Source organism: Nuphar pumila, chromosome 10 (assembly GCF_984573655.1).
Source record: "Nuphar pumila chromosome 10, dmNupPumi1.hap1.1, whole genome shotgun sequence".
In the NCBI taxonomy this organism is placed as follows: domain Eukaryota; kingdom Viridiplantae; phylum Streptophyta; class Magnoliopsida; order Nymphaeales; family Nymphaeaceae; genus Nuphar; species Nuphar pumila.
In genome coordinates, this window is record NC_143258.1 from 109,079,202 (window position 1) to 109,101,633 (window position 22,432).

General features: G+C 36.4%; 1 protein-coding gene across 1 annotated transcript; it reads right to left on the reverse strand.

The window, feature by feature from the left end:
- Window positions 1-9,301: 9,301 nt before the first annotated feature.
- LOC149827851 (Regulator of chromosome condensation (RCC1) family protein) lies at window positions 9,302-22,184 on the reverse strand. The gene is made up of 8 exons (XM_090018582.1): window positions 21,983-22,184; window positions 20,729-20,884; window positions 18,954-19,112; window positions 18,179-18,349; window positions 17,936-18,067; window positions 17,777-17,854; window positions 9,816-9,911; window positions 9,302-9,712 (listed from the first exon to the last, which is right to left on the reverse strand). The coding sequence occupies exons 1-8, from the start codon at window positions 22,182-22,184 to the stop codon at window positions 9,534-9,536; spliced, it is 1,173 nt and encodes a 390-aa protein (XP_089874708.1). The 3' UTR covers window positions 9,302-9,533.
- Window positions 22,185-22,432: the final 248 nt, after the last annotated feature.

Consider the following 22,432-nt stretch of genomic DNA (forward strand, 5'->3'; position numbering starts at 1 on the left):
TGAATTTATTTATTAATACAATATGACCAATAAGAACAAGATTGTGTAAAAGGGGATCACATCGTCTAAAATTTGTAAGCACAACAACAAAAGCCAATGAATAACTATGAACTGGGTCATCTTGATAATTTAAAAGCACGGTTAAATGTGCATGGTGGATAGAGGGTCACATCAATTTTCAAAAATGCGGGTGACCGACGTTTTCTACAAAAAATGCAGCATTGGTAATCACATAAAGTTGCATTCAAGCAGTGAGTTAAAAAAAACCTGAATTGTTGTACAATGAACAATTACAAATTTCAAAGTGACTCGTTTCTAAGGCAGAATGTGCATAAAAAATTTGTTTTGGACCTGTTTTGGGCAATTTGGGTTTTATTGGCCCAAACAACTAAATCGGGTAGGCCTCATCCATAAATTGGGTAGGTCTGTTTTGGGCAGTTTGGGTTTTATAGGTCAAAGGCTAGGTTGAGGGCTTCGTCCGTGGCTTGGATGTGATGTGGACATGTCCTAGGACATGGGTTGAGGTCGGGTATAGGTTTGAGACACTAGAGAAGGTGCATGTCGGTTCTAGAAGTTAGAACTTGTCCCGATACGTTCACAACACTCACTTGGTAGGTATGATGTTTGGATAGATTTGGGTTGTGGGACGATTCAGATGCAAAGGTTGTGACATGTTAGGTATACCAATGATGTACCTCTTGTAATGCTAGTAAGGGGTTGGACCAAAAGAACCATGGGTTGGGAGCATCACCACGTTGAAATCTTGAGTCAAGTGTCATTGGTTAGCACCTAAGGGCTAGAAGGGCTTGGGCCCTTGCAATAATTTGACCTGCCTTCTCGTGAGGGCTTGGGCTCATGTGTATCACAGAGAGAAGAGAGAGAGAGAGAAGAAGAAGAAGAAGATAGAGAAAGAAAAAAAGAAACTTACAATTTCATAAATTTCATTCATTCATAAAGGGATTCCCAGACTTCTATTTATAGATTTGGTGCCTAGGGTATAGTCAAATTTTAATTTATAAAATTAAATTAATCCATAAAACCAAAACATCTTCTAGTTGCTAAAAAATGAGTTCTACTTGGCAATACAAACTAAACTAAAATAAGGAGTCTAGAGTACTATCATGAATGGACTCTTTACAAACCTAGTTTCTTAAAATCATGAAAACTAATTAAGTATAATTTGGACTCTATGCATTCTCTCCTTGAAAGAAAGGGGATGCTTCTAGAGAGGGGGAGATGTCCTCCCTTGTGGGTCCCATTGGCTTGCTATCCTTCATTATGATGTTGACACATGTTATGTGCTGAATATATCTCAATTCTAGAAACTCTATAGGAAATTGATAGTTGTCTTGAGGAGGGTCCACTCATAATCTTCCACCTAAGCTGCCATATCAGCATGTATGGCTCCTACGTTGACTTGGTTGTCCACCTCGACATTGGATCTGAGACACCATCTGGATTTGGATAGTTGGCTAGATCTAAATTTTCTCTTGAGCAATGATCTCTTGCTTGATTTGGATCAGGAACGACAACTGGATTATGATATGTACAAACCCAACCTACTCTTTTAAGAATAAATAGATCAAACACTAACATTTGAACCCAAAGACCTGGGTCATTGGGGCAAGAAATCCAAACATCAAATCTCACTAAAAAATACCAAAATAAATTGAGGCCCGTTATGAATTGTAACACCACTCATCTCAATTCTCAGCCCTAAGTCTGAGCAAGCATAAGTTTGGTTGAATGGTTTAAGCTCAGCTGCTTTGGTTCGTTGGTTTTTTACCAGCTCTACTTCTCAAATCTTATCAACTTTGTGTATCGAATACTTAAATAATAAGTGCACTTCTTCATTGTGCTTCTTATATGACTTGCCAATCAATTTAAAGCAATTAACCTAAATCAAAGGTAGGTATTGGCATCACAATCATGTCATTGGTGCATGAATCACCATGCTTATGTGATCATATCCCAATATTCAAAAGCTAGTATCTCCACAACAATCCCGATGCCATCAATTATGGAAAGTATATAATACTCATGTTAGTGTGTTTGCATGTTTGATGCACATTCAAAGAGACAACATGGTTAGACTAAATGATACAAGAGCTAAGCGATGCATTTTTGGGTTTACTTTTTTTATTGGATCATTTGAGATTCATATTATTTAGTTTAAATATTTTTAGTATTGGATCATTTGGTAATGGATCTTGGATTCAATATTCAGAATTAATTAGATTAGGATCATTAAGATGTGTTTTATCCTTTTAGGAGTTTATCAAATTAGGTAGTTTACTTGGATTAAAATTTGGGAGACCTCATTTATAAAAGGATGATAACCCTATGTACAGTTCACAATTGAGAGTTGATTTGAGATTGAATTTAATTTTTTCACTTATTTCAATTTCATGTTTATTTTCTGCAATTTCTTTAAATTTCTCATTTTTTCCCACTTTTCTAGATTCCCGAGCATAAGAGTAGCCTAGCATATATTTTTTCGCAAATCGAGCCCTCTCGATTTACATCACTAAATGAGCACAAATTTTCTCTCACTCCATTCTTATTTGCTATTTGTCCTCCGTTTTCAAGACCTGGAATGTTGTTGGACGAAGAAGGTGGTCGACATGAGTCGTTGTTTTGAAAAGATTATTTGGAACAACACCGGGGATGATATAGCAAAGGTTTGCATTCATGTATGTTAATAGTTGTGGTGCACAAACGCACATGCATTGACATGTTTGCTGCAGGTTTTCGTATACAACATCCAGGGCAGAGCTAGGAATCTAAACTCGGGTGGGCATAAATGAAAAGTGAAAAGAAGAAAAAAAGCACAAAGAATATAAAGCCAAATTAAATATTCATGCTATAAAAAAGAAACCTAAATCTTCACAAACATCATATATATATATATATATATATATATATATATATATATATATATAATTAAAAAAAATAAACCCCTAAAATTCTAAGTTTATAACTAAAATCAAGCATGCAGAATTATTGATTGAAAAGAAAAAATACATAAATACCTAAATGCTAATTAAAAAAATAAAAAACTAAAAAATATTTATGGTTCAGGCTATTTAAAAATAAAAACTAAATAAAAAATCTAAATACTAGGCAAACATCATTCACATATATATGCTAATTGAAAAAAACTATATTTCTAAGTTTCTAACTAAAATTAAGCATGTAGAATCATGATTAATGTTGATTAAAAATAAAAATACTAAAATACCTAATTATATATTTACCTCATTTAAAAAAACCAAAATCAAATACCTAAATGCTAATTAAGAAAAAGTAAAAAAATCTAAAACCTAATTAAATATTCATGTTATTTTTAAAAACTAAATATAAAATTTAAATCCTAACAAATATCATTTATATATATAATAATTAAAAACCTTTAAAATTCTAAGTTTATAACTAAAATCAATCATGTGAAATCAAGTTTAAGGTTGATTGACATGAAAAAAGACAAAAGTACGTAAATACTAATTGGAAGAAAAAAGCACAAAAACCCTAAAACCTAATGAAACGTTCATGGTTATTGCTATTTAAAAATAAAAACTAAATAAAAAAACCTAAATCCTAAACAAACATCATTCATATATATATATATATATATATATATATATATATATATATATATATATATATGAAAAAGAACCTTAAAATATCAAGCATGAGATCAAGTTTAATGTTGATTTAAATGAAAAAAAATAAAAAATACCTCAATGTTAATTTAAAAAAACCCTAAAACCTATTAAAATATTCATGACTTATGATATTTAAAAAATAAAAACTAAATAAAAAACCTAAATCTTAAACAAACATCATTCACATATGTATGCTAACCGAAAAAAAAAACCTAAAATTTAAAGTTTCTATCTAATCAATCATATTTAATGTTGATTGAAAATAAAAAGACAGAAACTAATGTTGTTTTCATCTCATTTGTAAAAACAAAATAAAAAATTCTAATTACTAATTGAAAAAAAAAACAAAAAACCCTAAGGTTTTAAGCCCTAAAAAAAGTACCAGAAGATGAGGATGAAATGCTCACCGCCCTGTCCCTGCTGGAGAGCTTGCCGAGTGTTGTGGGACTTGCGAGAGAGAGAGAGAGAGAGAGAGAGAGAGAGAGAGAGAGACTGGCACCTTGACGGGCTGCACCACTGCACCTATCCTGTCGGATGGGAGAGAGATCCTCGTCGGATGACTAGAGTTGAAGACACGAGGGTTGAGAGAGGGAGAGAGAGGGGTGGGGAGGGTGGGCCTCTTTGTCACCCCTGGTGGATTGGGCCCCGGTGGTGTCATGTTTGAGTCATGCATGCTACAATAAGGCACTTTGAAGTACAAACTGAACGAATGAATTAACAAGTGGTTGCATATCTCTCTCTCTCTCTCTCTCTCTCTCTCTCTCTCTCTCTCTCTCTATATATATATATATATATATATATATATATATATATATATATATATATATATATATATATATATATGAAAATTGAAATATGTTTACCAACCAAATATGTTTGCTGGTATGAATTGAGATTTTCATATGTTTTTTTGCAAATTGAACATTGCAGCGTTGTGGTCCATTTGCTAGGAATCAACTGTTGGAACATTATATAATCAAATAAAAAATGTGATTTTTTATACTGAAAAGATTTCAAGGCATTTTTCTCACAAATCACCACGTCCTTTTGAAAGCTCGAAGCCGAAGCCGAGCTCGCTGTGCATGACAATTAAGCAGCCATTCTTTTATAATCTTGGAGTCATGTCTGACAAACATGCTACAATAAGGCACTTTGAAGTACAAACTGAACGAATGAATTAACAAGTGGTTGTCTCTCTCTCTCTCTCTCTCTCTCTCTATATATATATATATATATATATATATATATATATATAGGAAAATTGAAATATGTTTACCAACCAAATATGTTGGGTGGTATGAATTGAGATTTTCATATGTTTTTTTGCAAATTGAACATTGCAGCGTTGTGGTCCATTTGCTAGGAATCTACTGTTGGAACATTATATAATTAAATAAAAAAATGTGATTTTTTATACTTAAATATTTATGAAAATTCTAAACCATTGATTTTTAACCCTTAAAAGATCCTCCTTATGCATCATAATTGAATGATCCAAGAGTCTTTTTCTATAAAACCAAATGTCTAGATCACATCCGATGAAACTTTTGAAAAAAAAGTATAAAAACATATGAAAATCTTGGTTCATACAAGTAAACATATGTTGGAAAATATATTTCAGATATATATATATATATAAAGTGGAAGTTGCGCGACCCTTAGGTTCACAACTACCAGCTCCATGACCTTGAACATCTACTTCCACAAAAGGACCTTTACTGGCCCACTAGAAGTGTGTATCAGTAAAGGTCTGGGACCTTTAGCAGTGCCAGACCTTTACTGGTGCACACTTTTAATGTGCTAGTAAAGGTCCGTTTTTGCGAAAATTAATGTTGAGCGTTCATCGCGCCCGCAATGGACACTCAGCATCATCTCTCTGGCATTGTGATATTGCACAACTACATATCTCTCTCTCTCTCTCTCTCTCTCTCTCTCTATATATATATATATATATATATATATATATATATATATATATATATATATATATATATGAGTAATGTGTTCCTTAGGCCTCTTTTTTCGTTAGGTCTCGTTAGGGCCCTTCAAAAATCATAGTTTTAAGTACTTTTTTCTCACGTTTAACACTGTAGATGTGATCTATATGTTTCATTTAGTGGAAACCAGCTTTTCTATCTTCAGAATCTGACCTGTATATAGGTTTTTCTGGTGATCCAAAATCAATGGCTATGAAGGTACCAGTTTTTTCTGGCTTAGAAAAACATGTTTTCTTCGAAAAACATGATTCAAGAGTAGATTCTAACTAAACAAACATGCTAAACACATCTAACTGTTCAGATCTATCATAAAATACTTAAAACCTTTGGGACAGAACGAGAAATGAGGCCTAATATGTTCAGTTATATATATATATATATATATATATATATATATATATATATATATATATATATATATATATTTAGATATATTGTATGGTTATTCTTTTTCGAATCAGAATGGTTAGGCCACAACTGAAGTACAATACAATATCTGAGCTTACATCACTTCTCTAGACCAATGGGAACATCCAAGTAACCTTTAGTCTGAATGCACCAGTTTGTCCAGATAAACAGGATAAGTTGGGACATTAAATATAATGCAATATCCCGGATTATCCCAGTTTCCTGGACAAGTGGGTACATCCAAATCCATTTATCCAGAAAAGAGGATAAATTGGGACATCAACTTCTGCTCCATAATGCAGTATCCCAGATAATCCCAGTTTCCTAAACAAGTGAGTGCATCCAAACCCATTTATCCAGAAAAATTTATTCATTTCTGCAGTTCCATATTTTCCATTCGATGATTTGAAAACAAAGAACCCAGCTGCAGAAAACTGTCTTTGAAACGGAATGAGCCCCACTTCTGCATTTCAGCCTCTAAGGCTATGTTTGGGAACCTTGAATCTGAGGCGGTTGTGTTGTGGTTTCTGCCATGCACCCATACTCTCTGTTTGGGTGCACTGGCATTGCTGAAACAATGTGCTGAGACTGCACCACATTTCAACACCTTTAACGAGAGGATGTTTTTGGCAACTACATCTCTCAACATCATACATTGGCAAAACTAAATTTTGACAACCTTGTTTCCATCCCATTGCAAGGCTCCCAAACATGGCCTAAGTTAGTTTCCTAAAATCACCAGAAGCCTCAAGATGCAAAGCGACTAACAATTGCAATATGTCTTAGTACCCTTTAAATAAGATTTGATAACATAACAGACCCAAGTCTTGTTTTCAATGACATATATCATATTATAAGAAAATAATAGAAATTTCTTTCATAAGGGTGAGGTGGGTCTGGCATCAACCATCATGGCTGGGCAACTTTATCCATTTTTGGACACACAGGATGGTTCCAGACTTGACTGACATCACATGCTGTGGTTCAGACCTGGCCTAGGGCTGCCAACAGGCCGGAGATGGGTTATATATCTGTTCTGCCCAAATAACTAGTTGTCGGATTTTGGTTTTGCCGTGGTAATGAAACGAAATCCCAAAATAGGTTATATATAACTTGAGTTTATTTTCATTAAGAATACATATAAAATACTTGGGTCAAGCCGGGTCATGTTCAGTATCTAATCATAACCCAAACCCGATCAGCATATTACTAGCGTCGGGCTTAGGTCTACCCGAATAGTATTAGGATTCACATTTTTTTATACATGTATCTAGGTATTGGGTTCAGGTCAAGTTGGGTACCGAATACAAACTCAACCCGTTGACATCCCTAGATCCGGGTTTGGTTGGAGGACTTGTATTTGCATAGGGTTCCAAGATAGGCAAAATGCAAACTCAACCCGTTGACATCCCTGGACCCGGGTTAGGTTGAAGGCCTCGTATTTGCATAGGGTTCAAAGATCGGCAAAATGCAAACTGTGCTTAGAGCCTTATTATTAGTATTCTTAAATTTTTTTAATGGATGAAAGCAAAAATATGTCTGTGTAGGTTATAACCAGACGTGTTTAAATTTGACAAGGAGAATCGGACCTCAATTTGGAATCGTCTGGTAGTGTAGGTCATGACTAGGATGGATCCACTTAGGACCTTGACCTATTCCCTAAGGGTATGTTTGTTTCATGTAATTTTTATGAGAAAATACTGAGCTGACATCTTTTTCCCTTCCTTTCTCATCATGAGTGAAACAAACATGGGGGCACTTTTGGAAGCGATAAAGATGTAGGAAAAGTGATGCAAAATAGAAAATCCATACTGATTTTTTGACCCTTCCAAACGGGAGAGACTTTTCGCTGAGAGAGAAAATTTATTTTTAAATTCCCCACCACCCATCTCACTGCATCTCACCACCACCCTCACTCTCAATTTTTTACATTTTCCTACTCTGTTTTTCTCATGCTACACAAACAAGCAAAAAAACTTCTTTTGAAAAACATCTCATATAAAAAACTCTCACAGGCAAAACTTTCCTTTCCTATGAGAGTTTTCCTCTCTTCAAAATGTGCCCCAAATCATCATGATAAAAAAGTGTCATGCTGGCACAGTATGACCCAGATTACATACCACTTTTTATGTGAAAATCCTTGCATGCCCCCCAAGTGAAAGCATTCTCATGAGAAGGCTAATCTGACAGGATTTTTTAAAAATTTGTGCTCACGACCATGAAAATCCTTTCCCTTCCATGGGAATGAAACAAACTAGCCCTAAAAGCCAGGTCTGAAACTAGATCAGCCATAATCCAGCTTAGATCCAAACAATGTTCATCCTAACGTATATTTGTAGTTGAGAAAGAAGGCTCAAGGGTTGTAGAATTTGCATTTCTTTTTCTTGGTAGGCTGTCATTTGCAATTTTTCAAACTTATTTTTTAGGACCTTCACTTTGAAGAGAGCTAGTGAACCCATATGATAGCTTTTGATTGCAGGGACAAAACTGCTTAGAACAGGCCTGTCTGGACACTATTTAACCGAGCGCAGAGGTATCCTAGACAAGTCGAGTTTTTGTCCCAGGTGTTCTGCTCTTTTTTTATTTTTTATTTTTACCATGGGACACCTTTTAGGTGTTCCGCTGGATGCAGTGTTTCAGTCGTCCCACGTGTCGTTTGTGTCAGGCATGTGGGGCACGGGCAACAGCGACTGTTGTCCGACTGCAGACACTGCTGTCCGTGCAATCAGACGCCCCCCTTACCGATGCTTTTCTAGCCCAGTAATTACTGTTCACGAGATGGAAACTTAAAGGAAATTTTATCTAATTCAACTGAAATAAGAGGCATATTTTACATTGATTCAAAACAATTACAATATAAACATTTAGAAGCATCATTATGAATCAATTTGGTTTTCCAGAATCAATATCATAGGTTCATTCATTATGAATCAATGTGGTGATAAATTTGCCTTATTTCAAGTAGTAATTTCCACATATACAATGGTGAAAAATCTAGTCGGGCGCCACTGCACAATCAAATTGATCCTTCAAACCTTTGTCACAAATGCTCTTTTTTTTATGAATGCACACTCATCCAAAGATGCAAGGTTTTGAGTGGTCATCCATAAGCATGTAATCATCAATGAAGATACCATGCAAATCAAATTAATTAGGTAGAGGCTTTTACCCTCTAGGTTTGTCTTGTATCCTACTAAAACAAATTGCACAGGTCTCATTTTAAGATCAAAATGGCCAAGCTTGCACCATCAAGCCAATTTATGCCAGTCATTCAAAAAGGGCCTTTTAATGCCTTCATGTCTGTCTCTGCTAGTTCATATACAACACCATACTCAAAACTCTGCCCACAATAAAGATACAGAGATTTTACAACAGAAGGGAAAACAACAGAATCTGCTGGAGTCGGTAGGCCGACCATAGATATGAACACACAAAAAAAAAGAAGCTTAAGGTGTAGTTAGAATTATGGAGTGGTACCCACAGCAAAAGTAAAGCCACTTCCACAGAAAATCCTGAATCTCATTGATGGATTAGATGGGCTAATGCAAATTGGCACAACCTGAGGACTTGCCTGATCACAAGTACTCCCCAAACCCAGTTGTCCATGCTCCCCCCACCCCCATGTCATGATCTCCCCACATTCTGGAGCCACAAATCACAAATACCCCAATGAAAAAGGCAAGATGATCAACATTTGTTCATTCAGATAGTAGAAAGAAGCAAATTCATTTCAAGTTTCACACACCTGATACCACAGCAGAATGTTCAGCACCAGTTGCAATCAGCATCGCCTTCAAACCGTATAGAGCAGTTATGTTATACATATAAGTGATGTCCCCAACTGAAAATAAAAAATACAAGAGCATTAAAAAAATAGGACAGCTATTTTTAGAGAGTTTCAAGTCATCTCATATGGGACTGGCTGTTCTGTCATAGTTTATTCCTCACCAGCCAGACACGTCCCTCGCCTGTCCAAGCAAATGTAATGTTTTCAAAAGCCAAATGACAAAAGATTTATAGAGTTACAGTTCACACACACACACACATGCTACATCTAACAAAGTCCTCTATGTAAAAACTATGAAGTAATAGACTGTAAATAGTGCATGTGAGATTTGTGCCTCGTAATCCCTTATTGGTTTTTGTGCTTTAGACGATTTGTGGGTGTGATTTGTGCCTCGAGTGAGGTGTGAAGACTCCTTAATTCATTACAGTGTCATGGCCCGCCGAGTACCCAATTGTCGTTGCCGGTGAAGGAGGAGCAGGATCTCTCCCTCCAACACCAATAGAAGAAGAAGAGGGAGAGGAAGCCAGGTACGCATCCCTCCTCCTCCTCTCTCTCTCTCTCTCCACCACTTTCTTCCTCTGTTTCTTCTTCTCCTCCTCTCTCTCTCTCATCATCCTCCTTCGTTCCTTTTTCATCTCTCTCTCTCTAGTTCCATTTCCCCCCTCTCTCCTCTCTCTCAATTCCCCCTCTCGTCTTTCCTCCTCTCTTTTGCCCCCTATCCCTATTTCCCTCTGGTTTTCCCTCTTGTTTTTTAAACCAGAAAGAGAAGGGGGAAGACAAGGGTTTACGAAGAGAGTCGAGTGTTTCAGGAGGGGGGCATTTTGCTTCTTTTTTTTTGAGTTTTGGGTCTGAATTAGACCCGACTGACCCAACCCACGACGTACCCACACCGCGTCCAATACTCGTACCCATGTCGACACAAGTACAACTGCCCAAATGGCGTGTCCCAGTTACATAGGTTAAGGTTGGGCCTCTCCTCCTCTTTCTATTTCCCTTCCAATTTGCTACAGAGAGAGAGAGCACCGGTACCCCTCCTCTTCTTCTCATTGCTTGCCCGTGTCTTCTTCTCGTTCTCTCTCTCAATTCACCTCTCTTCCCTCTCTCAATTTCCCCCTCTCAATGACTGAAGAGAGAGAAGGATACCAAGAGGGAGAGAGAGAGAGAGAGAGTACCTCTTCTTCTTCCTGCAACAATCCGAGAGAGAGAGAGAGAGAGAGCAAAAAGGGGGAAGGGCCCTTCCTCCTTTTATAAGATAGTTTTATATATGGATCCTAATATAATGGATCCATATATAATCCAAACCCAGACAAACTTTCTCTCTCTTTATATATATAGTTGTGTCCTCTACCCACATTTTTTTAATTGTTGTGTTGTACCCTCTATACCCGTACTCGTGTGACCGAAATAAAACAAGATGTGCATAATCACAATGCCAAGTTGCCAACAAAGGGCTACACAAGTGCACAACCACAATATGGTCTCGAATGGACCGAATACAATCTCATAAAAGAGATGTCAAAACACAAATTTCACAAGAACATAATGTAAAAATGAATGTTCTTTATATTCTCAACAAATATTCTTAAAAGCATACTTAAGTATGTTACAAAGAGCTCTATTTATAGCAGCCAAAAAGGAGGAAAAGGGAGGCAGTCCAAAACAGATTACATTTAAAAATAAAAAGGAAATAAAAAAAACTAAAGGACAATATAGTCCCTATTGGACTATATTAATTACAACATATAAAATGAACAAAATACTATATATATATATATATATATATCAGGTATATATACATGTATATATACAATGTATTTTAACACTCCCCCTCAAACTTATGATAAGATCACCGAAAGTTTGTTAAGGAGAAACAAAAATCGTGGTAGAGGAAGAGCTTTGGTGAAGAAGTATGCAATATGAAACTCAGACTGAACATATAGTAAAGTAATCATCCCCTTCAAGTATTCTTCTCGAACATAGCGGCAATTCATCTCAATATGCTTTGTTCTTTCATGAAATGTGTGATTACAGGCTATATATATAACATTTTTGTTATCACAACATAACTTTGAAGGTTCTGAAACATCAACGCCTATATCTAAAAGTAAGGATCTCATCCACAGGACTTAGGTTGTTGTTGTAGCCATCTCCCTATACTTAGCTTACGTGGAAGACAAAGACACTTTCTGTTGTTTTTTGCATTGCTAAGAAATGAGGGAATCACTACAAAAACACAAAAACATGTGGTGGAGTGTTGATTATTAGGATCTTTTCCCCGGTCAGAATCAGTATAAGTAATGAGATTTAAAGATGATGAAGATGACAAAAATAGCCCTTTAGATATAGTCTTTTTGATGTATCGAACTATTTTTAACATGGAACTCATGTGAACTGATGTAGGCGCATGTTGAAACTAACTTGCAGTATGTACTTCATGCGCAATATATGGTCTAGTAATAGATAAGTACATTAGTAATCAGATAAGTTGCCTATAAGAAATTGGATCATCTAGTAAAACTTCATTTTTAGCTTTCATTTTAGCGTTTATTACTTCAAGAGTATCAACACATTTTGTGTCTGCGATTCTCGAACGTGCAACGATATCGGCCGCAAACTTTATTTAAGGCAAAATGTATCTTCTTGGCAAATATGCTACTTCTATACCTATAAATATCTCAAAAAACCAAGGTCAGTCATATCAAAAGATTTCTTAAGCATAATTTTAATTTCTTCAATTTCCTTCTGATCATTCTTAGTGATGATCATATCATCAACATATAAGAGCAAAATGATAAGCGAAGTACTTACAGATCTTACAAAAATAGCAGTATCAGTATAACATGATTTAAATCTAAAATTTATCATAGTTTCACTAAACTTATCATACCATGCTTTAAGAGTTTGTTTAAGTTCATATAAAGTCTTTCGAAGATAAAGAACCATACTATTTTCAATAGTTAGACCAGGGGGATGATCCATGTAAATTTCTTCATTTAAATTACCATTTAAGAAAGCATTCTTAACATCCAACTGATATATAGGTTATTTCCTAATGGATGCTACTGCAACTAGAGACCTAATTGTGCTCATGCGAGTCACTGACGCAAAGGTTTCCTCATAGTCTATACCATATTCCTGAGAATACCATTTCACAACTAATTTTGCTTTATATCTTTCTAGGGATCCATTACTCTTTATTTTGACCTTAAATACCCATTTATATCCTATTGTCTTTTTTCCCTTAGGAAGATGTTGGACTTCCCAAGTATAGGCCTTATGTAGAGCATCTAATTTTATTTTCATAGCTTCTACTCATTCTTTTATGTCTTTGACTTCTCTATAGTTGAATGGTTCATGATATGAGTGGATTGCTAGAAGACACCCTATAGTTTGGGGAGAAGGATTCATAGGAGACAAACCTATTTGGAGGTTTAGATAGTCGTTCACATCTTCTAACACTAGATTTGTTGGTTGACTATACTTCTCAAAAGCACATGGATGCTCCTCATTATCTCATCTAGAGTATTGTATAAGGTTATAAGTTGATTCTTTTTCTTCACTTGGTTCATTATTTGACTCAACATTATCACTATTTTCACTATCATTTTTAATGTTGGACTTAGGCAATAAGTCAAACAAGATGACATACTCAGATTCTTCCTTAGGTTTTTCAAGTTTAAATCCTTTCTTTTTCAAGAAATATTACATTTTTAAATACATAAAGTTTATCATTTTTAGAATCATAGCATCGATAGTCTTTTTGTTTTTCGACATACCCAAGGAAAACACATTCAATAGCTTTAAGAAAGAGTTTGTTGTATTTTTCAAGAAGCACAAAACATTTACATCCAAAAACCCTTAATCTTTTCAAATCTAGTGAAATCTTAAAGAGTTTCAATTGGAGATTTGTTTTCTAAAATTTGAGAAGACATTCTATTTATTAAGTAAACTACGATGAGGGCGGCTTCGGCCCAAAACTTCTCTGGAACTTCTTTTGAAATAAGTAGAATCTTAATAGTTTCAATAATATAACGATGTTTTCTTTCATAAATTCTTTTTGTTTAGAGTTCTCGGAAAAGATTTTTTATGCAATATACCATGGGTTTTTATATAGGATTGGAAATCATGTGAAAGAAACTTTCCCCTAAGTCGGGGCGAAAGATCTTAATATTCATTTTAAATTGATTTTAACAAGGTTATGAAAAATTTTAAAACATAAAAAAACTTTGGATTTGAGTCTAAGGAAGTAGATCCAAATATGTCTACTAAAATCATCTATGAATGCAAATAGTACAAATAACTACCTTTTGACATCTGAATGCACTAATTCAAAATTTTCATTAGTAAAGGAAGTTCTAGATCCAAAAAGTATCATTTGCATTTTTTCAAATATATAATCTTCATATACAATTTCTTTTTCCTTCCAAAATTTTTTCAAAAATGAAAAAATGGATAGTTTGGATATACTTTGATGTCCTAATCTTTTATGCCAAATATCCAAATTAATTTCTTGGATATGGTTACAAAGAGATTCTCTAGGTAGACATAAAGAATCTACATAGTAAAGGTTTTCACTTCTATGGCCTTGCCCAATCAGCTTCCCTGACAAAAGATCATTCACCCAACAAGCCTTAGATGAGAAGAATAGTTTACACCCATAATCAAAAACTTGATAAACCAAAAAAAAGTTTAAATCAAGTTTTGGAATAACCCTAACATTTGGAACAAAGAATTTTTTGAAACATTATTAAGATTTTCTATACTTTTAACCTTTCAAAAAGTACCATTGGCAGTTGACATACATGAAAAATATTAGTGCAATCAGATAGTAGGGACTCATTAAGAGTCATACGAAAAGAAGCTCCAAATAAAAAATCCAAGAAGACTTACCCAGAAGAGAAGAAGAAGAGACAGCAGCACCGGATGTAGAGGGAGTGGCTTTTAGTATTTGTGAAATGGCCTCCACAATTTGGGCAATTGTCAAATCATTGAAGTTGCTCCCTTTCTTTGACTCTTAAGGCTCTTCACTTATCGCGGCCACCTTTTTGAGTTTGGGACAATGTGGTCTTATGTGTCTCGATTATTTTCAATAGTGACAAGTAATTTTACCTCCCTTGTATCCTCCCTCATTATGTCCTCCATTGAATTTTTCTCAAACTGAGGAGGTTTATAAGTTTTTACAAAAATTTTAGGTCTTGATACGGCAAGCATCTCATCCCTAGATTTGTGCACTCCAAGTCTAGTTTTTTCTTGACATATTTGAGAAAGTGTCTCACTTATAAAGGGAACCGAAGTCCTATGAAGTAAAGAGGACCTAACTTGCTCAAATTTTAATCGAAGACCATATATAAGAGAAAAGATTTTCTCTTTCTACTTGTTTTCTCGTCTCAATTGTTGAACCTTCTTATTTTAGTTCCAACATAGCCAACTCATCCCAAATAGGGGATAAGAGACCATAAAAAACTCTTACACTCTTATCCCCTTATTTGGTAGCACGTACCTTGTCTTGAAGATAATATAGTCTAGCCATATCCTTTTAAATGAATGTGCTATTTAAGAATATTCATGCATCACAAGTTTTTTTTTAACTTGATAACTATGTCACATGGGTGCGGGTGCGGGGATCCGGCACTTCCAAAACACTCGGGTGCAGGGGTGTGGCAGGGGAAAAATTGTATATATATAAAAGGGGGATCTGGGGGTTCCCTCCGGCGTGGGTCCCGCTGCGTGGTCAGCGGGCGGGGGTCCAGGCAAATTCATCATAAGAAAAACCATACTCAAACTCGATAAAAACTACATGAACCAGACTCAGGCCATACCGAATAAACTACTATTTTTTATCATATTTACATTGAGAAATTACGAGTCTTAATCGAAACACAGGTCGGGTCTGGGTCTGACATAAAATTTCACAAACTATACTGGGATTAATCGAATCTTCGGGTCTGAACCCGAATCTTAATCAGGTCTTCTTATTTATCACCATACCTGACCTTATAAGGCTTGGTACGGGTCGGGTCAGGGTAAACCCGACCTGTTGATACCCCTAATCTTGACACTCAAAAGCTTCAAACAGTGTGCACAATAAATGAATAAGATAAGAAAGCTAAATCGACAACTTTGTCTTTTAATAATTCAACCCTCGGCACACTTTTCGGGTTCATCGCATACACGCTGCAGGACAGGCCTAGACCGATAGGAAACAGTAGACGTCTCTCTCTCTTTCTCTTTCTCTTTCTCTCTCTCTCTCTCTCTCCATTTCGTCTGTGCGTTCAAAAGAAAAATCAGGTTAACAGAGGGAGCAGATGTTAAATGGAGGCTCCTCAAAGCCATCATGAGCAGCAGCAGCACCCGCAATGGAAATCCCACATCGAAGAAGACCAGAGCTTTCTGCCCCCTGCAAAAGCTCCTCGACTCGCATCGCCACGAGATGCGGTTCGCCTCTCTGCAGGTATTTCTTCTTCCCTTCTACCTACCTAACAATAACAAAGAAGGATAAGAAACACATCACTCGTTGGTCCAGAACTTTTCGTCATCCTTTTTGTGTTTTTGTTCTGGAATTTTTTTCTTTTAAAAAAAAACCCAAAAAAAAATGAACCAAAATGACCCTAGGTGCGGTCAACGCACCCAGGATCGGGTTGACCGCACCCGCACCCGCGTCGACGCGAGTGGGACACCCTGCTAGCCAAATCCCTGTGACATAGCTTGATAATGTTAGTTGCAATCTTGAACTCTACAGTATTCATGAACCATGAGAGTATTTGAGCATTGTTAGCCTCTCAATCCTCCATTTTGTCTTGATGTTCTTGCAAAGTCTTCTCTTTTTCTTCTTCGGAGAGAGCTTTGATTTGATCTCCTTCTCTTCTTGTTAGATTTAGTTGGAGAACATTAATGGTTTCACTAACAAAACCCCAAAGTTTTTCTCCTTGATATGGTTTTCCATTGCGGTAGCCAATATCAAGTAGTTACTTTCGTTGAGCTTGTAGAATATGACAGAGGCAGATTCTCTTTCATCCACGTTGAAGAAATTGACTTGTAGTTGAAGAAAGTTTGAAGACCAACATCACAAAGAAAGCACACCCAAGATGATTTTAAACACTACAAGAACTCAAGGCTCTCATACCATGATACCATGAAATAAAACAAGATATGCACAATCACAATGCCAACAAAGGACTACACAAGTGCACAACCACAATATGGTCTTCTAATGGACCAAATACAATTTCATAAAAGAGATATAAAAACACAAACTTCACAAGAACACTAAAAAAATGAATGTTCTTTATATTCTCAACAAATATGCTTAAAAGCATACTTAAACATCTTACAAGGAGATCTATTTATAGCGATGTATATGCAGCCAAAAAGGAGGAAAAGGGAGGCAGTCCAACAGTCATTAGACTGCCTCCAATGGTCAGAAATATGACTGTTGGGAGCAGTTCAACAACTAATTGGACTGCTTCCCAACAGTCCAAAACTGATTACACTTAAAAATAAAAAAGAAATAAAAAAACTAAAGGACAATATAGTCCCTATTGGACTGTATTTATGACAGTACATAAAATGACCAAAATACCCTTAATATACATATATTGTACAAATATACGTATATCAGTTATATGTATACATGTGTATATATATATACAATGTATTTTAACAGTGACAGTCTAAAACTGAAAAATACAGATCAGATTAACATCCAGAATAAAGTATATATAAAATGCATCTGCTAAGTGTTAAATGTTAGTTTAACCTGCATCTGACACAGGCTCTGTCTAGACCTGTCGTATGTAAATGCAAAGCCACATCGGGATTATGATATATAAGATTATCTCGGATTGAGTAACGCCCATGTAAATGCTCACAATTAATGAATCTTTTCATACTCGTTGACAAAAAAAGGAACAGTAGCATACCAGAGTCCATGTTCATGAATTCAGAACCACTAAGCTTCCCATGGCGAGCACCACCCAGCATGAATAGTTCCCCAGTATCTGGAAGTTCACAACGATGTCAGAAGAGCATCCTGACAGTAGAGGTGTGATCACACATTGTAGCATGAAAGAAGAACCTACATGTCAATAGCAATGCATGGTTCCAGCCCAGAGCAATTTGAGAAAACCTTGAATGTGAAGATAAAAGCTGAGGGGTAGAAAAATTAGATGTTTCCCCGAACCCCCTTCCCCAGGTGTACAAATGCCCTTCCACTGAAAAAGAGAACCACAGAGATGTACCTTAAGAAAATCATTCAAAGATGTTTATGATGATTTAAGCTATTTTTGTTTATATATGGACAGTATCAATTATTTGCAACTAACCAGACAATGCGGCGCTTTGATCTCCATTTGCATATACTGAAGTGATAAGATCATTCCCAAATCCATTGACAATTTGAGGAAGATTGAAGGACCTGCATCCTATTTTAACTGCTACGCCAAGTTTCCCATGCCTTGCAGAACCAAATGCATAAACTTGCTCTCCAGGAGGCCCTGCTGTTCAATTTTGATAACCTTCACCTATTTCACCAGCCAGTCAATAAAAGAACTCCGTGCCTTTCGACAGGAGTGATAATTACAAACATTTACCATAAAGATAACTCCATTATCATGTCATATTTAGGGAACTGATCTCTGCTTTTTAGTTGCAAGGTTATATTTGGTCATGAACACCTGATGGAGGGGCTGACATTATAGTGCATGTTTGAACAAAACATACTCAAATCTCATAAGAAATAAGAAGCAATTCAAAAATTGAAACAGACAATAAACTTCTTGACTAGAATAACCATATTTTCTTCGTTCTCACATCACTAGAATCTCCAGCAAAACCAGACAAAAATCTAATTATATGTAGCTACTTCTGGGTATTTCAAAGCATGCTCATACACGAAAGCATGTGAGGCTATGTCAATATCCTCCCAAGTCCAGCAATAGCTCCAATTTAAACTTCAAAATACCAGAGGTTAAAGCTGTGTTTATTTCGGCACACTACTTCGTTCTACTATGTTGCCAACTAAATAACATTACATCTCAAAATGAAAAAGAAGAGACTAAGTGTAAATAATATTATGATCATTGTGACACCCTTCTTTACCTTGTAGTAGAACCAATGAATGGCGCATTCCAAATGAAACTTGTGAAACATGCTTGGAGTAAAAAAATAAGACATTGAGAGGAAGGTTCTGTGACTCATAATCACCATGCCCAAGCTGCCCAAATGACCCATCACCGCAAGTGTATAGGCATCTAGTATCTGATTACGAAAAGCACAAATCAAGCAAAGCCAAGAGACAAAATGGTCAGGCATGAACTGCTAGCAAGCAATATGCCACAATAGTAAGTCAATAGAGCTGATGTAAGATCACAGAAAAATCCCTTACAGTAGCATTGGTGCTAACCTAGAGCAACAATTTTTATTCCAAGTGAATGTTTTCCAACATATAATCACACGAAAAACAGAAAGATTTCCCCCATGAAAGAATAAATAGACTAACAAAGCAGGGCATTGGCCAAAGAAATAGGGATATAAGAAGAAATAACCAAATTACATCTTTGGCATGAAATTATGACTAAAACACCCTTTGAAATCAGTAATGCTTCAAAGGCTATGACCATAAAAGTGCTAAACACCATAATAAAGTTATTAACTATATAATACAAATATATAAGAAAATTGTATGGCTGTCACTTTACAAGGCTCTGCCTCATACTGAACTGAATACTTTGGAGGATTTCTATCAGCTACAGAGACACCAAGGATGAACTCTTAACAGTAAAATCATGCAATTCCATGGACACCTCCAATGCCAATCTCCTGAAAAGAATATGGGGTTGACACCCAAACCTGAGAGAAAACTCTTATACTTGGTTAATTTGTTGGACAGGGTCACAACCAGAGATAACCTCAAACTAACAGGTTTCAACCTGGCCAACAGATGTGTTACGTGTTATGACAGCTACATCTAAAAAAGGTTTTCTCCAACAAGAAGAATTCACTTTTGCAATTTTATTGTTCTTGGTTGTGTGCAGTCCAGCATTTCTTTAGTTAGTTACATCGCCTCATCCTTCCCTATACTTCCCTATAGGAGCCATTCTTGAACCTCCTTTCCATGCAAGGTTAAGTCCCGGGTCACTGGGTCTTAAAACTATGGTGAAAAGGAATAATTGATACCAAGACTTTCATCAACCACATAATGGCCAAACTGGCATTATTCTCCCAAATTCGAAGAAACCCAAGGATGACTGCTGCCCCACCTCCCACCATTTATTTTCATCTTTATTGCATTCATATGTTTGTGAGTTCTTAAAGATCTTTTCTTTCTTCTTTTTTCTTTTTTCTATCTGAACAGGGAAAAAGAAAATGAAAAGAAACAAATTGAAGCACCATTGATTACCAATCCATCTCAAGCACTAGCATGCTAAAAAAACATACATTTCCAAGTCATCACTTCAACAGTGTGTTGCTAGAGAGCCAAGAGATATCTACAGGATTTGGGATGGTAGATTGGATTTGTAACGGATCCTTTTGGTCTAGATAATCTTACTAACATTGCTAGCAATATGAGTCCTTGTCAAACTTCCCACTTGTTTCATACAAGTTTTCTCACATGAAGAGCCCTTCAGGCACCCTTTTTTTCAGTTTTAGCATCTTTACAAGTTCATGAATCATATAATCTTAAATTAATAAGACTCAAGTACATAGATATTTTTTTAGCAGGCAAAGCATTATAGATGATAAATTAAATTTTAATAGATAAACATGATCAAACAGAAAAACATATCATCTTCCAAGAAGTCTTGAGTTAAATGAACATTGAAAGTGTTTCATGACATGTAGCAACACTATGCTGGAACTCAAGAATGACAAACCGGATATGAAGCCTGAGTGATTCCATCCAGCAGCAACACTACATATAATTGTACTTTCCAATGCTTCTACAAGCTTCGGTTGCAACTTATTCTCACAGTCCCCATGACCAAGTTGGCCAGATTTCCCACGACCCCATGTCAGAACCTTGCCATTACCTGAAAAAATCATATCTTTTTAACTTTCAAGGAATACCTTTTCTGTTAAATCATAATTTGCACCGATGCACATTCACATGCACACATATACAGCCACAAGAAAATCTATAATCATTTTCAGGCAACACAATGTATCAGATTCTACTATCATTTCATGTCTCAACTGCCACAAAAAGGACTACAGATTGTGCAACATCAGAAGATTCAGAACCATGCCATCAAGAAGGAATAATTGTCTCTAGCAGATTAAATTTGTATGGAGAGAACCGATACTTGGTTGTACAAGAAGTTAAGGAAGGGAGCTAGAATAGCAGTGTCATTCAAGTAATGACCACAACTGGGGGTTTGGAAGCACCTACGTTTCTGGAATAAATTGGGCCAATTCCTTATGAAGTACAATGCAATATCTGAGTTTACATCACTTCTCTAAACCCATGGAAACATCCAAGTACCCCGCAATGGGTGTCTGAATTCATCCATTTGTCCAGAAAAACAGGATAAGTTGGGACATCAAATATAATTTAATATCCAGGATAAGTTGGGGCATCAAATATAATGCAATATCCCAGATTATCCCAGTTTCCTGGACAAGTGGGTGCATCCAAACTCATTCACCCAGAAAAACAGGATAAGTTGGGACATCAAATTATGCTCTATAATGCAATATCGTGTATTACTATTATCCCAGTTTCCTGGACAAGTGGGTGCATCCAAACTCATTCACCCAGAAAAACAGGATAATTTGGGACATCAAATTATGCTCTATAATGAAATATCCCCTATTATCCCAGTTTCCTGGACAAGTGGATGCATCCAAACTCATTAACCCAGAAAAAAAGGGAAAGCTGGTACATCCTATTCTGCTCTATAATGTAATATCCCAAACCATCCCATTTTTATGGACAAGTGGGCGCTTCCAAACACAACCCCCAAGTGCCAAACTTGCATCTAAGGAAGGATAGTGATCAAACCAACAAATTATTGACGCTTAAACCATAGACTACCAAAAGCATATAGAGGATGAAAGCAAAACTGAATCACCACCAAGCGCATAGAAAAGCGTCGAAAAGTGTGTGAGGGAAGAACAAGAACGCTTACCGGTGACGGCAATTGCATGAGCACCACCGCAAGCTATCTGAAGGATGGGGAGGGAGGAGGCAAGAGAAGGCAGAAACCGAGGGAGGATCTCGTCGTCGAGCCTCCCCGTAGCGAGCTGCCCTTCTGAGCCTGCACCCCAACTCCACACTCCTCCTTGTGATTCTTCTTCACCCGCTGGGCTCCGCCCCTCCTCTTCTTCCATCAGGCCCGCTGGTCGGCTTCTGCAAGCAGTGAGAGGCCTCAGAGAAGCAGCTCTTTGTATTGTGCTCTCCTTTTACCGAGGGGTGAAAGTGGGTCGGAGGTCCGAACAGGATCCTCCATGAATCCGAATCCATATTTATATGTTTACACGTACGGACCATGATCGGCCCATTTGCATCATACCACGCAAATGGGGGGTAATGTTTGCAGAGTACGTATCAGGTGAGAGCCTGCTACCGATCCCATCAT

Coding starts and splice junctions, on each gene's coding strand:
- LOC149827851 (XM_090018582.1), bottom strand. CDS start 22,184: ATGGAAGAAGAGGAGGGGCGGAGCCCAGCGGGTGAAGAAGAATCACAA. Junction 18,350..18,953: donor TTCATTGGTTCTACTACAAG/GTAAAGAAGGGT, acceptor ATTGAACAGCAG/GGCCTCCTGGAGAGCAAGTT. Junction 9,713..9,815: donor ACATTCTGCTGTGGTATCAG/GTGTGTGAAACT, acceptor TTGTGGCTCCAG/AATGTGGGGAGATCATGACA.